At 45.8% G+C, this 26,731-nt stretch overlaps 1 protein-coding gene across 2 annotated transcripts in view; it reads left to right on the forward strand.

The window, feature by feature from the left end:
- Positions 1–808: 808 nt before the first annotated feature.
- HEPH (hephaestin) overlaps positions 809–26,731 on the forward strand; it is a 49,682-nt gene continuing 23,759 nt past the window's right edge. For both annotated transcript variants that reach the window (XM_079961218.1, XM_079961219.1), the window contains exons 1-11: positions 809–915; positions 7,315–7,519; positions 11,417–11,661; positions 12,509–12,724; positions 13,380–13,559; positions 14,750–15,004; positions 17,205–17,373; positions 21,316–21,455; positions 23,023–23,154; positions 25,370–25,581; positions 26,507–26,651. In XM_079961218.1, coding sequence (XP_079817344.1) covers positions 7,350–7,519; positions 11,417–11,661; positions 12,509–12,724; positions 13,380–13,559; positions 14,750–15,004; positions 17,205–17,373; positions 21,316–21,455; positions 23,023–23,154; positions 25,370–25,581; positions 26,507–26,651 — 1,864 coding nt within the window. In that variant the 5' untranslated portion in view covers positions 809–915; positions 7,315–7,349. The remainder of the gene's footprint in view (positions 916–7,314; positions 7,520–11,416; positions 11,662–12,508; positions 12,725–13,379; positions 13,560–14,749; positions 15,005–17,204; positions 17,374–21,315; positions 21,456–23,022; positions 23,155–25,369; positions 25,582–26,506; positions 26,652–26,731) is intronic.

A 26,731-nucleotide genomic window follows, 5' to 3' on the forward strand; every position in this document is an offset into this window, starting at 1 on the left:
ACGCATGTGGTAAGGCAATGAAAAATGTTTCCCCCCACCCACTCTCCAGGAAAGATAGTGGTCCGCTTCCAAATCCAGTTCAAGTCCACTTCATATATCCTGGCTCCAGAGATCCATAAAGCGTAACATAAAAAAATACTGAAACCAACCAAAAATGTTTATATGAAACCCTTTATTGTAGGTTCTTCACTGTATGCACGATGAAACCACTTTCTTTCCTTTTGCTCTTTGCTTGGAAGGCTGGGAGTTTTGTTTCACTTTAGTTGTGGGTTGTTGTTGTTGTTTTTTTGTGTGTGTGGTTTGTTTTTTGTTTTTTGTTTTGTTTTTTGTTTTTGCTTTTTTAAAGCTGCTGTTTTGCTCAGGCCATCCCTGCCCATTTTCTGCCATAGTTGGGCAAAGGGCTCTGGCAGCCACTGCCTGCTGTCGAACCAGATTAATTCATTCATTTATTGCATTTATATATACCAGCTTTCCTCCAAGAACCAAAAGGTGGAATGCACATTCACACTTCAATGCCATAAAGCAATATCCAGTCATAACTGACCTGGGAGTAACAAGCTGCACAAGCAGCTTGCCCTTGCCATCTAAAGCCTGAAAACGAAACAAATGTAGGCGGCATACAGATATGCTAATGACATTGAATTGATCAACATAAGGCTGTTCCTTGCTCAGCAGCCAATCAGCTTGCAAAACATTTATTCTCTTTAGTGCATTCCGAAAGCATTACATATTCCAGATAGGCCAATGGCTTGGGTCCAGGGATCAGCTGGTTTTATGGCCTAGACTTTGCCCCCTCTTGCCGTCTGTAGCTATCATATGGCTTCTTTGGAGCTTCAGGAAGAAAATGTTCGGGGAACAGTTCTGAAGCCCTTCCCATGGTCTCAGCTTCTAACCAGCTCTTCCTCCTGTATCAAAGTAAGGGATCTGTGAACTTATTTAATTGAATACTTAGTTAGCAAGCGGGAGGTTGCTTGGGCCGCAATCCTAGGAACACTTACTTGAGTGTAAATTCTGGTTGGGCTTACTTCTCAGGAAGCATGCAAACTGCACATGTACAAGTGGGTCACATCTCTCAATGGGACCTGAGGTATGATGTGGGGAGGGTAAAGAGGGGAATTATTTCTGAAGCAGGTGACTTCTAAGACGGTCTTCTTCGCCATCCTGGTCCACCTCCAGGTTTTTTGGGCTACTTAGGGTGGGAGCAATAGTTCAGGACACCTGGAATGCTGTAGATTAGGCAGAAATTGTGGCAAGGTTTCAATACTTCCTGAAGATTCACTTATTTAAACAAGATTTCCCTTGCTCATAAGATTAATAACACTGCTCTGTTTTATTATTTCTTGAAATTTAATTTAATGTTTTAGTGATGGATTCTCTGTTTTTGCTGATGTATTTCTTTGTATTTTTTATTATAACTTTGTGTATGTGTATACAGTTGCCTATAATTTTCTTTTATGGGCTTTCTGTGTTTTAAGTAGACCACTTAGGGATTTTGTTTATCAAGCAGTATTTAAAGACTGGGAGCATCTTCTTCATAGTTTCCGGACGTCAAAAGTGTTTTGCAGTCTCTGCCACTGAAAAGAGACAAACAACAGAGCTATTATTAATAATGGCATGTCCTTCACCTTAAGCTCCTAGGATATGTTGCTTAGTGCTGCCATATGTCCTGACATTTTGAAAGAACTGCCAGAAAACAGCTCAATGACTTTCGAGTCCCAATTGTCACTTTTTGAAATACAGTGGATACTCGGGCTGTGAATGTGATCCATGCGGGATGCACGTTCGCAACCCGCAGCGGTGCGTCTGCTCACGCGCGGGTTGCGATTCGGCACTTCTGCACATGCGCAAAGCGTAATTTAGCGCTACTGTGCATGCGCGACTGCTGAAACCTGGAAGTAACCCATTCCAGTACTTTTGGGTTTTGGCGGTCTGTAACCCGAAAAAACACGACCTGAAGTGTCTAAAACCCGAGGTATGACTGTATGGCAACCCTAGTGTTGCTGCATTAAAACACAATATTAAAAACAACTTAAAACAACTTAAAGTCATAAAAACAAGTTGGGTCTTAAAACACACATGCATACAATAGTGTTCTTGTATGCTGATGTCCTTGCATCTTGTTACTGGATGCTTAGCAACCCATGCTGAAAGATGGGTATGTTGTCCTATTATAAAGGTAGCAGGCCAGGATACCTCAACACACTGAGTTAGGGAACAGCTTTCGTTCAAGGGTGAGCAACATGTCAGACGTTAAGGCTGCAACTCTGTGCACACTTACTTGGGAATAAGGCCCACTGAACAGCGTGGAATCTATACCTAGGGGTGCTATCATAGGACTGGCACTGTGGAAGTGTATTTGAGCAAGGGATCCATGCATGTTTGATTGATCCATAATAAAGTTCAGTGGTCCATGTGCTTGCTCACAAATGACACACAGCTCAAAATATACTTAGGGTAGACTAGAATTTAATTTTCAGTTCTGTAACCAAGTCCCTTCACTGCTGTTCCTCCTCTGCAGCAGGGGAAGGCAGGTAGGCAATGTGCCCTCCAGGTGTTGTTGGACTCCAAATCCTGCCACCTCTAGCCAGCATGGCCAATGGGCAGGGATTGTGGGAGTTGCTATCCAGCAATATTTGGAAGGTGCTGTGTTGGCTACCTCAGCACTACAGCGATGGGAGTTTTTTCTGGGAGATAGAGAAATGTTTTTTCCCACCCAGTGCATAGTTAAACATTCAAATTTAAATCATCATCATCATCCATGAAATTTGCTCCAAAAGGAGGCAGTGATGGCCACTAACCTAGATGGCTTTAAAAGAGAAAATTCATGGAGGACAGAGCGACTGATGGCAACTAGCCATAATTGCTATGTTTTGCCTCTACATTATTATTATTAAAACAAAATAAAAGAAAAAAAATTCCTTCCAGTAGCACCTTAAAGACCAACTAAGTTAGTTCTTGGTATGAGCTTTCGTGTGCATGCACACTTCTTCAGATACACCTGTAACTATTATTATTATTATTATTAATTATTTATACCCTGCCCATCTGGCTTGGTTTCCCTAGCCACTCTGGGCAGCTCCCAACAGAATATTAAAAACACTATTAAACATCAATCATTAAAAACTTCCCTAAACAGGGTTGCCTTGAGGTGTCTTCTAAAATCAGATAGTTGTTCATTTCTTTGACATCTGATGGGAGAGTGTTCCACAGGGTGGGTGCCACTACTGAGAAGGCCCTCTGCCTGGTTCCCTGTAACATCACTTCTCGCAGTGAGGGAACCACCAGAAGGCCCCTGGAGCTGAACGATGGGGGTGGAGATGCTCCTTCAGGTATACTGGGCCGAGGCCATTTAGTGCTTTAAAGGGCACCAACACTTTGAATTGTGCTCAGAAACGCACAGGGAGCCAATGTAGGTCTTTCAGGACCGGTATTATATGGTCTCAGCGGCCACTCCCAGTCACAGGTCTCGCTGTCGCCTTCTGGATTATTTGTAGTTTCCGGGTCACCTTTAAAGGTAGAGCACATTGCAGTAGTCCAAGTGGGAGATAACTAGAGCATGCACCACTCTGGCAAGACAGTCCACTGGCAGGTAGGGTCTCATCCTGCGTACCAGATGGAGCTGATAAACAGCTGCCCTGGATTGACCTGCACCTCCATGGACAGCTGTGAGTCCAGAATGACTCCCAGGCTGCGCACCTGGTCCTTCAGGGGCACAGTTACCCCATTCAGGACCAGGGAGTCCTCCACACCTGCCCGTCCCCTGTCCCCCCAAAACAGAACTTCTGTCTTGTCAGGATTCAACCTCAATCCATTAGCCACCATCCATCCTCCAGCCGCCTCCAGACACTCACACAGGACCTTCATCACCTTCACTGGTTCCGATTTGAAAGGGAGGTAGAGTTGGGTGTCATCCACATACTAATGAACAACCCAGCCCAAACCCCCCAATGATCTCTCCTAGTGGCTTCTTTATAGATGTTTAAAAGCATAGGGGAGAGGACAGAACCCTGAGGCACCCACAAGTGAGAGCCCAGGGATCTGAACACTCATCCCCCAACACCACTTTCTGGACACAGCCCTGGAGGAAGGAGCAGAACCACTGTATCCAGAACATGCACTCAGAAAACTGGGTCTTCCCAATAGGATGCCTGGTGTAAGCTTCCTAAAAATCACTGCAACCCTCCCCATCCCTGTTGATGTGTGTGCAGCATCTACTCTTGGGTTTTCTTCTTTTAATAGACTTGCAGCAGTTTCCTTTTAATTGAATATCTTTATTATTTACAAAAAATTACACTGGTCAAATACAAATAAAATAACACAATCTTTTCCTCTTTCAGCCATCTGGCCAGAGACCTAATGCTGACTCATGCTCATTTATACACTGACCCTTGTTGATCACATGCCGTTTATAAAGGCTCCTGTTGCTGGGTAGATTTTTATGTTGCCTAGCAACCTGTTCAAGACCAATTCTCAAGTTCTTTCTAGAATATTCCAACATCCCTGCCCATATGACCTGGGTTGCTGTGCGTAAGAGAAACCTGGTGGACAAGCAGCGGCAAGGACAGGCCGATCTGCTTCATCCAACCAAGTCTCTGTTACACATGCCAAGTCAAGTCCTCCATCCACAATCAAGTTGTGGATGATAGCTGTCTTGTGAATCATTGACCTGGCATTGCACAGCAGCACCTTAAGATCATGTGGGTCTCCCTTACTGATTCCAGTATCCTTCCGGTCAAGACCAGACCTGGAGGCAGGGGTAGTCTTCAAACGACGACTAAACCTGCCTCCTCAGTAATGACATGGTCTGGTCTTAGCGTGACTCCTTCTCCTGCCCATGATCTCTGAAATCAGATGTCCCAGTGCATCCCCCCACCACAATGGAACCTGCCCCAGACATTCTGTTGGCTGGGGCCCACACCCAGGCAGCCCTGACCCCCTCTCCTTCAAAACAAAATACAAACTATACAATAAAACAGTAGAAACTATTTTTTTTAAAGCATTTATGCTACAACTAAACTAGTCCCCAGCCCCAACTACCATAGATTCCGGCGTATAAGACGACTTTTTAACCCCGGAAAATCCTCTAAAAAGTCAGGGGTCATCTTATACACTGGGTATTGGTTTGCTGGGCAGCGGCAGCGGGCTCCATGCCGGGAGGACACCGCCCAGTGATGCTAAGCCAGCTTCGCTGGGCAGCTTCCTCTCAGTGCGGCGCGCCACCCGCCACCCACTGATGCTGCATATTAGGCAACTGGGCGTATAAGTCGAACCCTCAAATTGGCAATTTGGGGACTCGTCTTATACGCCCTGTCGCCTAATATGCCGGAATCTACGGTAAACGTTTATCCCACCCACAACAGAGCAAAAAACCCCAAAACAAAACCCCAAAACATTTAAAACGCCACAGATTTAAAACTATTTAATAACATTGCAAAGCATTTTCGGTGGCAGCAATGTCCCAGTGGCCTCTCAGGAGCCTTTTAGCTGTTCTGGGTAAGTGTGGTCCCCGTCCCCTAAGCCAGGTGGAAATGGGCCTTGCAGCAGGGAGCAGGTCTTCCTTCCAGCACTCACGTCAGCTTCTGAATACCAGTTGCTGGAAATCACCAGCGGGGAGAGTGCCCTTTGGGGCATCTGGCCTGTGGGAAGAGGATGCTGGACTAGATGGGCCACTGTCTTGATCCAGGTGGTCTCTTCTTAGATTCTTGTGGGGTTAGGTGGTTCTGTGTTTAATCAGAAGCCTTCTAAGCAAAGTGAGTAATGAAAACAGTAAGTTTCTTACTTACAAGGCTTCCAATGAAGTGGAGAGACAAATGACCTTGGAAACATCTGGCAGTTGTTATCTGACTCCAACTTATTTGGGATCATTTCAGAGGAGGAGATATATTCTTATCACAGCAGAATGATTTGGCCTCTAATTTGTTCCTTCACTGTGGGGTTTGTTTATTTATTTGGAGCATTTGTACCCTGCTCTTCATCCAAAATGGCTCCTGAAGTGGTTTGCATACAGTCAAAACAAGACAATTCCCACCCAAGGGCTTACAGTCTAAAAGATCAGCACATACAAGGGGAAAGGGACGGGGGGGGGGGGGAGAGAGAGAGAGAGAGAGAGAGAGAGAGAAACTGGACAATGATTACACATTAAAAATCATTTTCAAATCCATAGGGCCACTCAGGTCCTCCTCAGAGTGGAAGTCATTGGCCCATAGAGTCCATCATCCTATTTTCACAATGGCCAAACATTTAGGATTCACGCACAGGGGCCACTGCACCTGGCTCAACAACTGAAGAAAGCTCAACAACTTTGGCTAAAAAGGTGGCTGGTAGTCTCCTACATAAAAATAAATAACAGCAGGTTAACTTCAAATGTACCTCTGGTCTTGTTGCCTGTATCAGTAACTAAAAATATGAAACCAGGCAACTGATGATTGTTGGGGGTTTTTAACCTTCATGCTATAGGCATGCAAACAAATGTTTTCGTTCCTTCCATATAATTATTTTTTCCAACAACAACAACAAAATTGTTAGCAGGCTTTAGTCATGTTTAGAATGGGCTACTGCTTTGAATTGGGCACTGAGAGTCTATCCCAGACTTCCCTAACTTGGTACCCTTCAGACGTTTTGGCAGGCTGATAAGTCCATCCAAAGGCAGGCAGAGCCAGAGTTTGGCTGCTGCCCAGGTGAAGGCCCCAGCTTTGAAGCATTTAGAGCCTATCTGGGATCAAAGGAACCAAAGGGCTATGGGACACGTTGGTGATGGAACCTGGGAAGACAATACAGACTTTTTTTCCAGGTCCCCCATGAAGGGTGCTGGTGGTGGGTAGACTAGGAGACTGAAATCTGCATCCTAGCTGATACAATTAAATCAACCCCTGCTCCACCATCAAAGCGAAAGAGTCCTTGAAGCTGTATGTCATCTTGACATTATCTGGCACTTAATTAAATGGACAGTAGTGGGGTGGATTACATGCCGAGAACATCACCTTCTCTTCATTCACCCACAAACACCATCTGTTGGAAAATAAAACCTGCAGATTTATATGGCCTTGTACCGTCTCCTGCCTTTCTTTCTTACAGAAAGTCTGTCGCTTAGCAGCAGAGAACAGGAGTTGAATGTGCAAGGTTCTAGGTTTAATGCCCCAATGTTTCCAGGTGGGCTGAGAAACAGGCCATGTCAGAAAGCCTGCAGAGGGCTGTCCGTCAGCAAGGCCAGTACCAAACTGCTTGAACCTATGGCCTGACTCACTATAAGCCAGTGTCCTCTGTTCCTTCTTCACTCATGCTAAGATTTTATTTTTATTTCCTCCCTTTTTGAAGATCTCGACACCTGAACTGACCTTCCAAGAGCTGATATGTTGTCCTGTAAACAAACATGGCACACTGCATTCCACCTCCACCTCCTTGTTCATGTCTTGGCTGAAGGTGCCACCAGAGTCTACTACCTGGGCATCCGTGAAGTGGACTGGAACTATGCTCCCTTGGGAAAGAACACCATCACAGGACAAAGCATAGCAAATGATATGTGAGCTTCATTTCTTGGTTTACTAGGTCCTGGCTTAATAACTTAGTTAACTCTAGCCACTTCAGAGTTTCATATAAAAAAAAAAATGGAGGATAATACATTCTTGAGATGTATCTGGTCTTGGTTGGTTTAATGGTTAATGCCACGTTACCTAAGAAACAGGAGAATTACCAAGCTTCAGTAGTGTAACATACAAAATACCAGGATGTGATTTAACCCATGACTCTTCAAATGCTGGATACAGTTTCCATCATCTCTGACCGTTGGCTATGCTGGCTGGGGCTGATGGGAGCTGGAGTCCAAGATGTCTGGAAGGTCCCAGGTTGAGAATGGCTGGTCAAACCTATGTACCCAAATAACCTGAAGGTGATGGGAAATCAGTCGTGTATTGCAGCAATAATGAGGCATCTGTAAGTTCTGCTCTGGTGGTTTATTGGCAATGCTGCCCCCCCCCCCCCACACACACACATGCACAAGCAGAAATTTCTGTGTGTAGCACTGACGCCACTGCCATGACATTTAAGAGCTGAGGGGGACAATGTCTTCTGTCCAATGTTTGCCAGCAGATTGAGTTTCCCTGCTTGAAAAGTGGGTGCTGAAACTCCAAATTCAAAACAGTAATAAATAATTGCATTTATTCAAAATCTGATTAAAACTATTCAATTTAATTATTTCAACAAAACTGACTAACTTGATCCAGTGATACCAGCTTTTCAAAGTCTGATAGACATTTAGGCTGCAACACCCCCTTGCCATCCCCATGCCCCTCAGGTAACCCCCATCCTGGTGTTGCTTATTTTGGGAGCCACTGATCTAGCCCAAAAATAAACTTCCTGAAGCCATCTGTGAAAATATTAAAGGAGATTAACACCCCCCCCCAAAAAAAGCAATGTAATTCTGGATTTTTTTCAAAAAGTTCCCCTTTTTATACCGTATTTTTCACCCTATAGGGCGCACTGGCCCATAGGGCGCACCTCGTTTTTTTTGGGGGGGTGTGAATAAAAAATATATATTTTCCTCCCCCCAGCCACGGGGCTGGGTCAGGGGAAGCCCAAGCTTCCCCCGACCCCACCCCCAGAACAGGCTGCTATCCGCAAGCCTTGCGAGCCCCGCAGCAACTCCTGCTGGGCTTGCAAGGCTTGCGGACACCTGTGCGAAGCACGGGGCGCCCTCCGGAGGGCGCCCCATGCTTCGGGCTGCAGGCTGCTGCCTGCAAGCCTTGCAAGCCCACGGGAACTCCCTCCGGGCTCGCAAGGCTTGCAGATAGCTTCCTGAAGCCTGGAGAACGAGAGGGGTCGGTGCGCACCAACGCCTCTCGCTCTCCAGGCTTCAGCGAAAGCCTGCATTCGCCCTATAGGACGCACACACATTTCCCCTTCATTTTTGGAGGGGGAAAGGTGCGTCCTATAGGGCAAAAAATACGGTATATATAAAAAATCAATTCAAGCATTTGCACAGCTGATTCAAGGGGCACCCTGCTGGCTGGGGTTGATAGAAGTTGGGAGTCCAACATCTGGAAGTGTGAACGAGTTGTACATGTCCAACCACTCTTCAGGTACATGTATGTTTTAGGCAACTTAGAGAATGGCTGCACTTCTGAACATTGGTATACAGGACTTTTGGCTGGTGTAGGTTGTTATGCAAGGAACAGAGAGAAATTGTATCTACTAGAATTCAATTTTCTGTATCAGTAAAAGATACAAGAGATTGCCTTTCCCACGGGGGAGGGAGATGGTTTCACCTCTGTCCTCTCCCCACTTGTCTGGAATCATCATAAACTACCCCCCACCCTACCCTCTGCATCCAATACTCAAAATCTCCATAGTCTGACATTCATTCATTTTATTTGTATCGTGCTGTTGCGCGCGCGCGCGCGCGCGCGCACACACACACACACACACACTATGGTAAAAGTGGCTTGCAACAAAGAAACAGATGCATTTCGAACAAGCACTGCAAAAACCAATAATATAGTAAAACAACAGCAAATATAATAACATATCAAAAAAACCAAATTCTAATACTATACATATAACAAGATTCCTTAAACAGCATGCATCACCCGAAGCATAACAAGGTAGCTTCACACTTTCACCTTAGTCCTAATAAACACCCCTCCCATGATGTTGCTCACAGCCCATCTCCTGCAGCAGTTTCCAAGGGCAAAGGGTGGGGTAGCTGGAAACACCCCTCCCAAGATGTTGCTGTGCACATTAATTGCTGTGCACCTCTCACCTTCAAATAGAGATAAAAAGCACGTCACTGCTTGGCTGGACTTAGGACTCCCACTGGTTGCTTTAACTTTGATAAAAGGGACGTGGGTGGTGCTGTGGTCTAAACCACTGAGCCTAGGGCTTGCCAGTCAGAAGGTTGGCGGTTCAAATCCCCGTCACGGGGTGAGCTCCCATTGCTTGGTCCCTGCTCCTGCCCACCTAGCAGTTAGAAAGCACGTCAAAGTGCAAGCAGATAAATAGGTACCACTCCGGCGGGAAGGTAAACAGCGTTTCCATGCGCTGCTCTGGTTCGCCAGAAGTGGCTTAGTCATGCCAGCCACATGACCCGGAAGCTGTCTGTGAATAAATGCCAGCTCCCTCAGCCAGCAAAGCGAAATGAGCGCCGCAACCCCAGAGTTGGCCACGCCTGGACTTAACGGTCAGCGGTCCCTTTACCTTTACCTAGTAACCTGCCAGAGCAGAATTCTTGCTAAGGGGTATGTGACTGCTAATCTGATGTAGTAAAGCACACCTGAGTTTCTTAAACAGAACAAGAACATACTCAGGGTTTATTAAACCAATGGTTTAGTTTCATTAATTGCACATTTATTTAAAACCCAATTAAAACTTTTTAGTTTGAGTGATTCAACAAAACTGATAAACTTGATCCAGTGATGCCAACTTTTCAAAGTTTGATAGCCATTTCTACCTCCATTGCCTCCCTGCCAGCTCCTCGTCTCTTAGTGTCAACTAGGAATCCCCCCCCCCCCACCGCCCGTGGGGAAGGTACCATCCAGTCTGGGAACTGCTGTACTAAACCCGTTTTTAAAAGTGGGTGGGATGTTTTTAATATACAGTGGTACCTCAGGTTACATACGCTTCAGGTTACAGACTCCACTAACCCAGAAATAGTACCTCGGGTTAAGAGCTTTGCTTCAGGATGAGAACAGAAATTGTGCCCTGGCGGCGCAGCAGCAACAGGAGGCCCCATTAGCTAAAGTGGTGCTTCAGGTTAAGAACAGTTTCAGGTTAAGTATGGACCTCCAGAACGAATTAAGTACTTAACCTGAGGTACCACTGTATTTCTTTTCCCTCTTGGTTTTAATGTATCTATGTTGGTTTTTTTGGTTGGGTGGTTGTAAGCCACTCTGGGTTGCTCTGGGCAAGATAAAAGGTAAAGGGACCCCTGACCATTAGGTTCGGTCGTGGCCGACTTTGGGGTTGCGGTGCTCATCTCACTATTGGCCAAGGGAGCCGGCATACAGCTTCCGGGTCATGTGGCCAGCATGACTAAGCCGCTTCTGGTGAACCAGAGCAGCACACAGAAACACCGTTTACCTTCTCGCTGGAGTGGTACCTATTTATCTACTTGCACTTTGACGTGCTTTCGAACTGCTAGGTTGGCAGGAGCTGGGACCGAACAACGGGACCTCACCCCGTTACGGGGATTCGAACCACTGACCTTCTGATCGGCAAGCCCTAGGCTCAGTGGTTTAACCCACAGCGCCACCCGCGTCCCAGGGCAAGATAAAATGACTAATAATAAACAAATAAAACACACATTTTCTTCTCTCTGCCTTGCCTTAAAAACAACCAGCTGTGCATACAAATAGCAGGAGTGATGTATCAGCACATATGAAAATTGCTACCAATATTGTCATTGTTGTTCCCCCTTCCTTTTCAGGATAGCCTCTAGCTTTCTCCAGCCTGCCGAGAACAGAATTGGCAGCATCTACAGGAAATCTGTGTATAAGCAATACTTAGATGAGACATACACATCAGAAATACCCAAACCCTCCTGGCTGGGATTCCTTGGGCCCATCATACGAGCCGAAGTGGGTGACACCATCATTGTACACCTGAAGAATTTTGGAAGGCGACCATTCACCATTCACCCTCATGGTGTCTTCTACAAGAAGGACTCAGAAGGTAAATATTTTGATAAAGAGCTAAAATTTATATAAATTGAATGCATAATAATAAACAAGTTTCCTCTCACCTCTGCTTTCGTTGATGTTTCTACATGAGTTGGCATGTTGCATATGATGCTTTTATTTATCTATATATTTATTGCATTTTTACTCCACCTTTTTTTCCAGGGAGCTCAAGGTGTACATGGGATGCAATGACTGGCCCAAGGTGATCCAGTGAGCTTTTGGGCTGGGTGGGATTTGAGCCGTGGTCTCCTAGGTCCTAGTCAGACACTATAACCACTGGCTCTCTAATCCTTGGATGATTTAAAAGCAATTCATAGTGGGGTGTTAAGTTTGAGAGGCTGCTGTCAGAATAGAAGCTCTCAAAGTATACTGTTATAGGTTGGAGTGTTAATGCTGTGATGTGAGCCCCTCCATCCCATGCTCAGATTGTATATATGTGTAAATAAAAACAAATATCCTATCAACACAGTCTGTTTATTTTCATTCCAATGGAACTGAACCCTGGCTAAGTGCTGGCACCCCTGCAGTCTCTTGAAACTCAGAAGTTGGGGTTGTGTGCCACAGTACTATCCATGGAAGATTAGGCTGCCAGTAGCTTCTAGCCATGATGGCTGTGCTCTGAATACCAGTTGCTGGAAATCGCCAAAGCGGAGGGTGCTCTTGCACTCGAATTCTGCTTGTGAGTTTCCCAGAAGAGGCGTCTGATCAGCCACTGTGAGAACAGGATGCTGGACCAAATGGGCCACTGGCCAGATCCAGCAGGCTCTTCTCAAGGCTAATGCAACTGTATTAAATGGAAATTGTACTGAATGAATACTGCAATTTCTCAAATTTTCCAGGATCCCTATATCCTGATGAGTCCTCTTCCCAAGACCTTAAGAAGGATGATGCCATCCCCCCAGGCAGGAACCACACATATACTTGGACTGTTCCTGAGGATCATGGCCCAACAGATGATGACCCAGCCTGTTTAACATGGATCTATCATTCTCATGTTGATGCAGCAAAAGACATTGCCACTGGCTTAATTGGGCCGCTGCTGATATGTAGAGAAGGTAAGGCTGCCCTTGGGAAAAGTTTGCTTAGTTTCATAGCTTATTTTTGAAATTATATCACAAACAGTGCAATAGGCCACAAGTACCTTTCCTGAATTGTTCCTCAGTTCAGGTTTAAATTGACTGAAACAAGCTTCTAGACCATATTCAGCCTGGCAGTTTAAATGAAAGAAAGAGGTCAGGGGTTGTAACATGCCATTTGCAGAACTGGAAATGAAAGAAGCAAGGCCCATAGGCCTTGTTTTAGGATAAATATATATAATATGTTGTTTTATTTTCTTGTTTGGGTGTAATTGGTTTTTGAACTCATACAGAGGTGGCAAGATATCAGGGCTCAGCCACAGTTCCATTTGCCCTGCCACTTTCCTCCAGTTAGAGTGGCCATCACGCTGGCTCTCAACTGAATGTGATTTAAATGTATGAAGTGGATTTGCATTAAATGGTGGCACTTGCTGCCTGGAGGAGGGACGCTGCTCACCACTGTGTGAAGCCAGCCCCACAGTCCTTCGCCAGACGCTTTGAGAGCAGAAGTGTGTGTTCCCTCAGGGCTAAGAGAGGTGGGTTTTCTTGAAAGTAGGAAGAAATCCAGCATGCTCCCCCTACAGCATCAGGCCTCCTGGCTCCTTCCATTCACTCCTATCTTCTCCCGGCCCAGGGACTCTGAAGAGCATTTCTCAAAGGCGGCATGATGCGGACCTCGATTTCTTTCTGATGTTCAGCGTGGTTGACGAGAATGAGAGCTGGCACCTGGATCAAAACATTGCCTCCTTCTGCGGAGATCCAAGCACTGTTGATGAGGAAGACAAGGGGTTCAGGGAGAGCAACAAGATGCATGGTGAGTGCAGTTGGGCAGGACCTTTTCTTGACCTCTGTTTATATCCAGGTAGGGACAGCTGTAACACACCCTCTCAGGATCAAATAAACTCAGAGATCATACAGAACAGAGATGTATTAACTTCAGGGCTGCCAAATACTGAAAGAATTATAACTGATTAAAATGACTGACTGACTGACTGACTGACTGACTGATGGATTGTCTTCCCTTCACCATAAGTTCCCATGGCATGTTACAACATTGAAACAACACTGAAAACAGTTTGAAACAACTTACAATCATAAAAATAAAGGGACTCCTAAAAAATATACGCCTCAGGTGTCAGATAAAGAGGTGTGTCTTCAGCATCCTCCGGAAGTTGTATAGTAAAGTGCCAGGGGAGCCTCTGTGAGGAGGGAGTCCTGCAGCTTACAAGGCCCCCTCCCCCGGGATACCCCTCCCCAAGCCTCTGAGAGTGGAGGAATGTGTTAGTCACTTCTCGTGACTTGACAGTAGGGAACACAATACAAGGGTGGCAAGTGGGATCTCTCATCATCCTTAGCAACTGTATCTCGTCCACAGGTTTGCCACTGGAGTACCAGTGAATGAACATCATGTGGACAGGCCATTCTGATAACCCTCCACCCTAGCCTGTTCAGCCACAGCTTTCATTCTTTCACATGTACAACTAGCTCTCTCATATGGGTACTGCCATAGGGAAACTAATGCCTAATACTTTATGAAAGCAAATGTGAGTCTAGGAACGCTGTATTGGGAAACAACCCAACCCAAACCACTCAGTTATACAACTTCACAGGAGTTACACAACCATTGGCGAGTCACAATGTGCCTCCAAACTGCAAAACAGAAGGAAAATTAAGCAAATCTATTAATATTGGAGCATTACAAAAAAAGAAAAGTAGGCGGAAGGTATTTAAATTATGTACATATTAACAGGATACATTGAACCTGTGGACCTCTGTCTTTGCTTTATTCAAACCTCTGCTGTTCTTTGAAACCACCATTTTAAACTGCCCTTCTCTCACCCTGACTTTATGCAAATTCAGGATTGTGATGAGGCACTGTAAATTCTCCAGTTGCACAGTAACAGCCTTACATTTTTATAAATATAGGATGCTACATATATGTACACCCACAGACTGATACAAAACCCCATTTTCATGTTAACATCTTGATCTCTATTTCTGCAGCAATTAATGGTTACGTGTTTGGGAACCTCCCCAAGATGACCATGTGTGCTGGGGATCATGTGTCATGGCATCTTTTTGGGATGGGCAATGAGATTGATATCCACACCGTCTTCTTCCATGGACAGACCCTGATTGTCCGGGGCCACAGGACTGACGTGGCCAGCCTCTTCCCAGCCACTTTTGTGGCAGCAGAAATGATCCCTCGCCACATTGGGAAATGGCTGCTGAACTGTGCGGTCCATGATCACCTGCAAGGTAAGGCAGTCTCCCAGACTGAGTTTCCCTTGCAACTGTGATCACTAGTTCTTTGCTGAATTCCTTGCCCATGACAACAGAAAGTGGGTGAAATATACTCAGAGTCGAGTGTGAATTTCATGCTCTTTATTCAGCTCGTAGTAGCATTGATGAAACTTTCCCCAAAACTTCTAGCTATATATACATTATTTACATAATGGGCCCCGCATGATTGGCTAATTCTGGGCTGCTCCTGTAGGCCAATCAGGTCACTGATTCACTTCCACCTGGAGCTGGATTGGGTGGCTCCTGTGGACCAATCCGACCACTGCATTCTGGATCCTATTGTTCTAGGATTCAGCTCAGTACATAACATCAGGCATATGGCTGGCTGGATCAGTATTTTCTTTTTCACAGATGATGTAAATAGGCCAGCCATCCCCGGAATTCTCCAGATGTTTTCGGCTACAGTTCTTATCACCAGATAGCGATGGAGGCAGTGTTGTCCACCACCCTAGATGGCTTTTAAAGTGGATTGGACAAATTCATGGAGGAGGAGAGGGCTATTGATAGCTGATAGGCTGGCTATGCTCTGCCTCTGTGGTTGGAGGCAGTAAATGCTTATGAATACCAGTTGCTGGAAACCACAGGGAGAGAGAGGGCTCTTGTGCTTGAATCCTGCTTGCAGGCTTCCTGTAGACATCTGACTGGCCACACTGAGAACAGGATGCTAGCCTAGGTGGGCCACTGGCCTGATCCAGCAGTCTTTTTTTTCTTTCTTTTTTTTTTTACATTCTTAGACATAGGACTCCAGCTCAACTAGACTGTAGCCAGGGCTGAGACACCATATTAGCTTCTGCCCAACCATGTACTTCAGAACTCCTCTTCGAATTCCTGAACTGTGTAATGTGTAACCTGATCTAGGTGTATGCCATGCAGTCGTTTTGGGGAATCATACCTTCAGAGACAATTGAGCGGAGAGGGCTCATCCATGCTTACCTTTCATTCTGTGTTTTCTGGGCACAGTTCCACTCTTTAAAGCGCCACGTCCAGGCACTTTTTAAAACTTTTTTACTTCTTTTGCCCTGGCATATTTCCCAGTAAAACCCACCCTTTATCAGAGCGATTGGGTTTTCTGCAGATTTGCTGTTTGCTCTCATTCTTCTGTAAAGAGTGGGTTTTCCTGTGGAAAACACAGGACAAAAAAAGGATGGGGGGACCTCGAATGCAGCACTTTAAAACATGGACCTTTATCTAGATAAGGTAAGTTTTAAGTGCTGTGTGGGTGTGGGAGCCAAGATAGGAATATATGTGTGCTGCCAGCAATCACTAAGGGTACAAGGATGGATTTTTCATACAGGACAAAGCATGAAAGCTGCATATCTCTCACTACATATGAATGAATTGAGAAAAATTGGTCTCTAATAACTATGATTAAGTTAATCTAGTAAAAAAGAATATATGTAAACCAGCCTATGGTGGGAAAAATTAGTAATGCTTTGGAACAGTAAGTTTAATGGTAGTGTTCCACCTAATGCTTCTTTTGACCTGCTGTAACATTATGAGTACAGCATGTTTGCATCTTGCACAGGGGTCATGTTCCAGGGGTGGCGTGTATATGCAAAAATATGTATGCTCTAACCACCCCCTTGGAACGGCCCCTGCATGAACAATCTTACCTTCTAGAGCTGGTGCACCAAATGGACATTGCCCCACAAGCAAGGCAGGGAGCATTTAAGCTTTCTGCCTTGCTAACTGCGTTCTAGGAGGCTCTTCTGAGATCTTGTGGGTCCATCTGTGTTCTCACAAGGTCTCCCAAGAGTATCCTTGAGCCCAGCAGGCAAGTCTGAGAGGTTGGACACTTTTTCTGCACTAGGAAAGCACAGCTCAAAAGGTGCTTTTAAGCTCTCTGCCTTGTATGCATTTAATTTGCACAGTTTCAGCCAGCCTGGGTTCAACCTTTTAAGGATGAAATTGTGCATGTTGATCACTCTCAAGATGTGATCATACTGTATTTCTTTATGCTTCTTCCCTTGTGTATATAGACTACAAAAATGTTTTTTAAAGTGAAATAGAGTTTGGAAGTTGAATCTGTGGTGGGGAACAGGATCTGACTGTTGGGCTGCTCCTGGCCTCCCCTGCCTCCATCACTCCCAACCTGCAGGCTGTTTTGACAAGCAGGCCAGTCTGAGTGTGTTGTGCTCTGTTGTGCTTCCTACAGCTGGGATGGAGGCTCTCTATGAAGTCAGGAACTGCTCCTATCAGAATCCAGAGCCTGCCCTGAAAGGGAAACTTCGCAAATACTACATAGCGGCAAAGGAAGTTCAGTGGAATTACGGACCCTCAGGGTTAGACCTGGGCACTGGGGAAAGCCTGCTGCAGCCAAACAGGTAAGGGGGCTTTTATTTGTGGATTTCCTGCTCTGCTTGAGAATGCATTTACACAGTGCTGAAAGGGGGTCCCCATCGCACAGGAGACTTTAATTTTTCAACAGAGTAGCTAAACCTGCACTTTTCAAGGCGCTACAGTGTGGCATGTTGCCCCAAGAAATGAAAATGTTTTTTGAACCAAGCTTCTTTGTAATGTGGTAGGTCAGGTTTTGAATTTGGGTACTCATACAGCAAATATATAGGACACGAGTGGCACTGTGGTCTAAACCACAGAGCCTAGGGCTTGCCGATCAGAAGGTCGGCAGTGCGAATTCCCGCGACGGGGTGAGCTCCCGTTGCTCGGTCCCTGCTCCTGCCAACCTAGCAGTTCGAAAGCATGTCAAGTGCAGGCGATAAATAGGTACTGCTCTGGCGGGAAGGTAAACAGCATTTCTGTGCGCTGCTCTGGTTCGCCAGAAGTGGCTTAGCCATGCTGGCCACATGACCTGGAAGCTGTACGCCGGCTCCCTCGGCCTATAGAGCGAGATGAGCACCACAACCCCAGAGTCGGCCACGACTGGACCTAATGGTCAGGGGTCCCCTTTACCTTTACAGCAAATATAAAGCAGCTTAAAAATGGTTAACCGTAGCAGTTGGTCCACCTGTGGTCTGTTTGATAACAAGGCAGAAATTTGTCGGCTAGTCCACCTCCCTCCTGCAATTAGAAATAGCAGCAAGTGGATAGACACCCGGGCTCCTTTGGGAGGAAGGGCAGGATAAAAGTCTAATAATAACTAAATAAAAATAATGGTGATAATACCCCAGACCCCTAATCATGGGAATTGTAGTCTTCTGCAGATCCCGAGAGCTCCCTGTCCCTTTTAATTCCCTGTGTCCCAAGGTTGGGAGGTAGATCAGGCGAGCGGCCCTTCTAGTCCAGCATACTATTCTGACCAGATGCCCCAAAGGGAAACCCGCAGACAGGACCTGAGCACCAGATCACTTTCCTGTGGTTTCCAGCAACTGGGAATCAGGAGCATAGCAGCCTCCAGCTGAAAACACAGCATAGTTATCCTGGCTGGTAGTTATCAGTTGCCCTGTGTGAAGGAAGTCCTTATCTGTCCTGAGTCTCCCAACATTCTCCTTCATTGTCAGCCAATTCTAGTGTTAAATTGTGAGAAGGGGATAAAAACTTCTCTCTCTTCACTTTCCACAGGCCATGCATAATTTTATAATCTTCTATCATGTCACCTCTTACTTGGCCCAGGTGCTGCAACCTTTCTGCATTATAGACCTGGGTATAGTGTTTTTTTAATGAAATAACGGGATGGATTATGCTTCCTTGGGAAACAGAACACTGGGTACATGTTTACAAAGCAACAGCTCTGTGTCCTTGGGGATAGTGGGGCTGCTCTGCAGTTGCTTTTTTGATGGTGTTTTAAGATTACTGAACAGTTGCACTTTCTCATCCCATCTGCCAGCTGCCCTTTATCTGGGCATAGCTGTCAACTTTTCCCTTTTCTTACGAGGAATCCTATTCAGAATAAAGGAATTTCCCTTAAAAAAAAAGGAAAACATTGACAGCTGTGTGTCTCGGTTTCTTCATTTAAAGCTGGGGGTTCTGGATGAGCCTCCCTACCCCAATCCTGATTTGGGTGAGAGCTACTTCTCTTAATTATCTTACTTTTGGATCACTTGGTACACACAGTGTTCTGTCAACACCACCCAAGGTCACCTTGATTTCAGCTGCTTATAAACAGCACGATCACATCTAACGTGCATTTAACTTGCACCATTTCAACCACACACAGCTGAAGGACCACTGGCTAAAATGCCACAATTTAAATGCAAGCAAGGCAGAGAGCTTTAAAGCTCTTTTAGCACCGGGTTTTCCCTTCACGAAGAGAGTTTTCAGCTCTCTGCCTTGCTTAGGCAGCCCCCACTGGTTCTTGCAAGATCTCACAGGGCCTGATTCAGCAGGCTTTTCTTATGTTCTTATGACATTATCCACCTCTGGCCTGAGCTGACTAGCAAAGGGGAAATGCTCCCTACTTCCTAGGAACCCGACTTTCATGGAGTCAAACTATTGGTCCATCTAATTTAGGGCTTAGCCACACCTCTGTTCACCCAGCTGCTTTCCCCTGGAGAAACCCAGTCTTTAGCACTAAATCAGAACAAACAGCACTTGGGTTTTCTGTGGTGCCTTTTGTTCCAATTTCGTGCTGAAGAACAGATTTTCCAGGGGAAAGCAGCAGAGCAAAGGCAAAACCTCTTGGACCTGTGGCTAGAAAGTGCAGGACAAGCAGAAAATAATAATAATAATAATAATAATAATAATAATAATAATAATAATAATAATAAAAATAATAATAATTTATTTGTACCCCGCCCATCTGGCTGGGCTCTTCAGCCACTCTGGGTGGCTTCCAAATATATATATATATTAAAATACTCTAATACATCAAACATTAAAAGCTTCCCTGAACAGGGCTGCCTTCAGATGTCTTCTAAAAGTCTGGTAGTTGTTGTTCTCTTTGACATCTGGTGGGAGGGTGTTCCACAGGGAAGGTGCCACTACCGAGAAGGCCCTCTGCCTGGTTCCCTGTAACTTGGCTTCTCACAATGAGGGAACTGCCAGAAGGCCCTCAGAGCTGGACCTCAGTGTCCGGGTAGAACGATGGGGGTGGAGACGCTTCTTCAGGTATACAGAACCGAGGCCGTTTAGGGCTTTAAAGGTCAGCACCAACACTTTGAATTGTGCTCGGAAACGTATTGGGAGCCTTTTAAGGTCTTTTAAGACCGGTGTTATGTGGTCTCGGTGGCCGCTCCCAGTCACCAGTCTAGCTGCCGCATTCTGGATTAGTTGTAGTTTTCGGGTCACCTTCAAAGGTAGCCCCACGTAGAGCGCATTGCAGTAGTCCAAGCGGGAGATAACCAGAGCATGCACCACTCTGGCGAGGCAGTCCGCAGGCAGATAGGGTCTCAGCCTGCATACCAGATGGAGCTGGTAAACAGCTGCCCTGGACACAGATTTGACCTGTGCCTCCATGGACAGCTGCGAGTCCAAAATGACTCCCTGTCCCCCCAAAACAGTACTTCTGTCTTGTCAGGATTCAACCTCAATCTGTTAGCCGCCATCCAACCTCCAACCGCCTCCAGGCACTCACACAGGACCTTCACCGCCTTCACTGGTTCTGATTTGAAAGAGAGGTAGAGCTGGGTATCATCCGCATACTGATGAACACCCAGCCCAAACCCCCTGATGATCTCTCCCAGTGGCTGCATGTAGATGTTGAAAAGCATGGGGGAGAGGACAGAACCCTAAGGCACCCCCACAAGTGAGAGCCCAGGGATCTGAACACTCATCCCCCACCACCACTTTCTGAACACAGCCCAGGAGAAAGGAGCGGAACCACTGTATGACAGTGCCCCCAGCTCCCAGCCCCTGAAGACGGTCCAGAAGGATGTTATGGTCGATGGTATCAAACGCCGCTGAGACTCATGCTTTCTAGGCAAGGGACAACCACAAGTGTGGGTGAGACCTCAGTGTGGTCTATACTGATTGGCAGGAGAGGCTTTCTTTCAACTCAGACATGAGTTTTCCCCTGGCCCACCTGGAGATGCCAACTGAACCTGGCACTTTCTGTTTGCTAAGGAGATGCTCTGCTACTGAGCCTCTCTGGGCCTTCTCCCCAAAGGCAATTAGCTGGACTTTTTCTCACCCACCTGCACTATCAGCCTTTATATGTGACACATAAACATCCTTTCCACCTCCCTAAAAAGACAGCGTTAAGGATGAAAACAGTCTTCTTTTGCCAAGTCTCTTGCATAGTTCAGCATGAAAGCTACTGTGGATCTTGGCTGATGCAGCTGGATTTGCAGAAGCAACAACAAAAGCTGCAAAATCTAAAGATTTGGTTGTTGTTGCATCCTAGAATCACATGTTTGCTTCTTTGTGTTTAGTTCTTCAGAGCAGTTTTTCAAGCAGAATTCCACTAGGATTGGGGGAACATACTGGAAGGTCCAATACACTGAATACATGGATGGAACTTTTCAGGTGGAGAAGGGGCGGACAAAAGAAGAAAAGCATCTCGGAATACTTGGTAATGCATCATAATTAACTTTCCTGCCCAGCCAGATATATGGGCTATGACTTGTTACATTTTGAGAGGCACAGTGGGAAGTTTTATCTATTTATCTGGAAGATTTGTAACTCCCTCCTTCTGTCTTAACAGAGACACTCAATGCTGCTCACATCAAGTATAAATATTTTATGATCTGGGTGGGAATAGTTATTCAAAAGCCAGTGCAGTGTTACAAAAACCTAAAAAACAAGAGCATTCCCAAAGATGAAATGCCTACTAGGAAAAAAATGGTATTCACAAGGCAGTGGAAAACCACCAAGGAGGAATCAGCCCACCCTCCCTAGGCAGGCAGAGTCCCACAATCTGGGTACAATCAATGAGGGGCTCCCATATTTTGTTGCAAACAAAATCTAATTTTTCTGTGTACATGATTGACCATCAATACACACTGGTTTTTTTTAATCTTAGATTTTTCAAATGCATTCTGCTGGTTCCTGTCCACACAGCAATAGATAGTTTCTGATACAATGTTTTCTGGCCCCTACCCCCAGTCATTATTCTCCTGTCTTCTACTACCTTTGCCTGTTCTGGGCATGCATGGAGGTATTTCTGTAGCTGTGCATGAACACCTTTTTAAAAGTTTGGGTTTTTTTAACCAGAAATGTGCAAGTGCAAAACAGAAAATGTTACCAGCTCCTAGTTACCATGTTTCACTATGGGCAAAATGTAGGTGGTAATCGCTACTAACTAAGATGGTTTTAAAAGAAGATTAGACAAACTCACGGAGGAGGACAGCTATGAATGTCTGCTAGCCATGATGGCTATGCTCTGCCTCCATGGCCAGATACAGTGAATGCTTCTGCGTCCATTGCTGGAAGCCGCAGGCGGCAAGAGTACTCTTGCCGCAGGTTCTGCTTGCGGTTTTCCCAAAAGAGACTTCTGGTTGATCACTGTGAGAACAGGATGCTGGACTAGGTGGGCTGTTGGCCTGATCCAGTAGGCTCTGCTTATGTTCTTATGGAGGCCTGTGCAATTTTGGGGCACATGTTTCCTTTTTTGCTTTTTAATATAGAGCAGGGGTCAGCAAGGTTTATCTTGCCTAGGCTAGATCGGTCCCAGGGAGATCCCTCTGTGGGTCGGATCACATACGCACCCGTGATTTTTGGTGTCTGCTTAGACGTGATTGCCACAGAAGCAAGTCCCCACCCCACGCTGTGCCGGTTTAGCACAGCGCGCAAGCGGGCAGCTCGGTTTGGGGGCAGCTCGTGGGCCAGTCAAACGACCTCTGCGGGCTGCTTCCGGCCCATGGGCCTTTGCTTGCTGACCCCTGATATAGAGCTCTTGCACAATACTGATATTTAGCTATGCCAGAATTCTCGTAAATAGGTGCTTTCTGCATGCAGTGTTCAGTGGAAATAAGGCATGCTCATGCTGTTTGAAAACAAAATGGCTCGCAGAGGGGGCAAACTTACAGACCAGCTTTAGTTGTGATTCCTGCATTGCATGGGGTTGGACGAGATGCCCACTGTTGTCCCTTCCAACTCTACAATTCTATGACCTATGATTCCTGTCTTTCTCCCTGCAGGACCAGTGATCAAAGCTGAAGTCGGAGATACTATCCAGGTTACGTTTGCAAACAAAGCCTCTTGGCCTTTTAGCATTCAGCCCCATGGTGCGTTTTATGAAAAGGAATGGGAAGGAACTGCTTACCAGGATGGTTAGTTCTTACATGCACATTTTCATTTTAGCAACAGCTGTATAAAAACTGTGCTCTTCACTTGCTTAGCAAGACCAGGATGAATTGCTTGGGGTGAAGAAGTAGAGGTTGTTTTCAGTTATTTCAGAAAGGGCAGGTTTCACAATGCTTTTAATGCTAGAGCTCCCTATGAGAAAGGGCTGCAGTGTTGGAACTTTCCAGTTTGGAGTGAGGTCTCATTCAGACCTCTTTTTGTGCCACATATTTTAGGATCAGGTCTCTGCTTTAAAGCTCCATGTCCGACACTCCCCCCCCCCGGTGCTTTCCCCACAAAAACCCGCTCTTTACTGCTGAATCGGAACAAACAGCCATTTGGATTTTCCACGGATTCTGTTTGCTCAGATTCAGCATCAAAGAGCAGGTCTTTCTGTGGAAAGCTGCAGAGCAAAATTTTTAAAAAGTGCTTGTACACTGACTTTTAAAGTTGGACATCTGCCTGGAAAGTGTGAGGCTTGATATGTGTGGATGAGCCCTAAGAAATGGCATGATAGAAGTCTGCAAAATTGTGCATGGCATTTCGGAGAAAGTGGATGGAGAAAAGTTGACACATAGGGCTTATCCATGCTCCCACTTGTCCCATGTGTAGAAAGTATGAGACTGAGTGGTTTTCCTCTTGTCCTGTGCTTTCTAGGCATGGGGCCGAGGGACCTGCAATGTGGCACTGCCAGAGGAATTATGATTCTGAATAACAGTTGCTGGGAATCAGGTGAGGAATCCTTTTTCAGCTAGAGGGATGATTTCTCATATGGACAAGTTTCCAAGGGACCTGCCTCAAAATGGGAAGAAGCCCAGGAGCAGAATCTAAGCACAAGGGCAGTCCTCTCCCCTCCTGCGGTTTCCAGCAGCTGGCATTCAGGAGCATTGGAGGCAGGGCATGGCTATCCAGCCTAGTAGCTCCCCTGCCCATCAATAGCTCCCCTGCCCATTTTTGCCTCCAGCCCCACCCACCACTGATATGTGGCCCCTGGAAACCTGCCTGGAAGAAAATGCAGCCCTCAAGCTGAAAAAGATTCCCCACTTGCTGGGGGAGGGAGCAAGGCCCACTTAGAGCATGGGGTCTGGGAGCACGGGGGTTTCTCTTTCTCCACCCCACCCTTCCAGTTGTAGGGTGGCTCCGAGGCTTTGGATAGACACAAACAGAACCCCGAATAAGATGCAATTGTACTGTGTTCTTGTTGCAAGCCGTGCTGACAGCTTGGTTATGAAGTGGGGGAAACGAGCCAAACCACAAAAACTAAGAAGACACAATGCCATGAAAAGGTAGACAAAAGAACAACTCAAATTGTTGGAGAACTCTTGGAGAACTCTTCCTAAGAGTAGGTGTTAAAGTTTCTGAGGCCTCTGAGGGTAAGGCAGGTGGGGAGATAGTGGAGGTACAGTGGTACCTTGGGATGCGAACGGGATCCGTTCCGAAGCCCTGTTCAGATCCTGAAGTGAACGCAACCCGCGCCCGCGCATCTGCGTGTGCGCGGATCACGTTTCGCCACTTCTGCGCATGCGTGTTACGTCATTTTGACCGTCTGCACATGCGCATGCGGCAAAACCCGGAAGTAACACGCTCCGTTACTTCCAGGTTGCCATGGAGTGGAACCCGAAAATACTTAACTTGAAGCACATTTATCCCGAGGTATGACTGTATATAGATGGATGGTATGGAAAATGTAGCTTGAGAAATGAGTGTCTGCCTATCATAATTCTTAGACTCAGGAGATTGCTGAGTAAGATCCAGACTGGCAAGAGAAAACATTTCTACCCAAACATGAAATTAACCCCCTCACAGCACTGTCTCTCACCATTGACATCTCCAGATAGTTCCCATCATCCTTGGCCATCTTTGTGGGGACTCATGGGAAGTGGAGGTTTTCCCCGGTTCGTGCTACCTCCCCCCCAGCTGCTATGAACAGCTTTAAAATTTCGTTTATTTATTTTTTGCTTTTATATCCCACCTTTTCCTTCAAAGAGCCTGAGGTGTGGTGTGCATGGTCTCCCCATCACCATCAAATCCCCACAACTGTAAGGTAGGTTTGACCAAGAGGCAGTGACTGACCCAAGGTCACCCAGCGAGCTTCATGCCCAAGTGGGGATTTGAACCCTGGTCTCTCCAACACTCTAACCACTACACCATAACTAGCTCTAATGATACAAGGAGTTGCATAACCCTTCTTGCTTTTCAAAGGCTTATCTAGGAACGGAGCTGCTGTGAAGCCTCTGGGGAGCTTTGTGTACCACTGGATGGTCCCTCAGCATGTTGGGCCTACAGCCACCGACCCTCCTTGTCTGACCTGGATGTACTCTTCTGCATCAGATCCAGTCAGAGACACCAATTCTGGCTTAGTGGGGCCCTTGCTTATATGTCGGCCTGGGACTCTTGATGAACATAATAAGCAGGTATGCTTGGTTGCTTTGCCGTTGTGCCATTGACCAGTATCAGCAGAAGGGACTGGAGATGGGTCATTTTTTGAGACTCAACCTACGTTAGTACTCCCATGCGACCACCATCAAAACTGCCAGCCCTACAGGGTCTGAATTCCCTGGCTCCCTACTTGATTGACAGTGGCTTGTGGTTAGGTGGGTAGACTTGGAACATGATGGCGATTATTTTATTGCTTATATCTCGCCTATCCTCTCCTGAGTCCATGGCAATTAACAGCAAAGTTACAGCATTAAACACAAAGAAAAAAGTTTTACTTATTTACTTACTTTACTTATTTATAAGTATAATGGAACCTCGGTTTTCAAGTGTCTCAGAAGTCGAACGTTTCGACTTTTGAACTCCGAAAATCTGGAAGTAATTGCTTCGGTTTTTGAATGATTTTCGGAAGCTGAACATGCCTCATGGCTTCCGTTTTGAGTTTGCCTGTTGTATTGAGGCTTCTGTATTGAGTGGTTTTTGAACATTTTGGAAGTTGAACGGTCTTCTGGAATGGTTTACGTTTGAAAACTGAGGTTCACTGTATATTTGTATGCGGTTTTGTCATTAAAAAAATCTAAGCCATTTACAGCAACCATTAAAAAGTTAAAAAACAGATATCAAATAACTATTGTAGTAGGACATGATATTAACTGCCAGCATAGGCCTAGCAGAATAGAAAAGATTTCAGCAGAAATTTAAAAGTTGACAAAGAAGGCATGAATCTCCAGTGGCAGGGAGTTCTATTGACACTCAAGGCTTCATTTCTCACTGTTGTCAAATGAGCTTCACCAACTCTGGGAATGACCAGCAATGCTCTTGCGACTATAACCAACAATGATTAGTGCATGAGAATAGGTATTTTTCAAAAGCCTGACATCCTGTGTGTTGTTGCTATCCTAGAAAGGTGTCGAGAAGGAGTTTTATCTCTTGTTTGGTGTGTTTGATGAAAATCTAAGTTGGTATCTGGATGCAAATCTGAAGTACTTCTTGAAAAAGGACCATCCTTTTCAAGATCAAGACTTCAAGGAATCCAACAGGATGCACGGTATGTCATCACACCCATTCTTAGGGAATGAAGACGCAGTCGAACATTGGATTACCTAGAAATTAATCGGAGCACCTATC

The sequence above is a fragment of the Podarcis cretensis genome (genome assembly GCF_951804945.1).
Source record: "Podarcis cretensis genome assembly, chromosome: Z".
Taxonomy (NCBI): domain Eukaryota; kingdom Metazoa; phylum Chordata; class Lepidosauria; order Squamata; family Lacertidae; genus Podarcis; species Podarcis cretensis.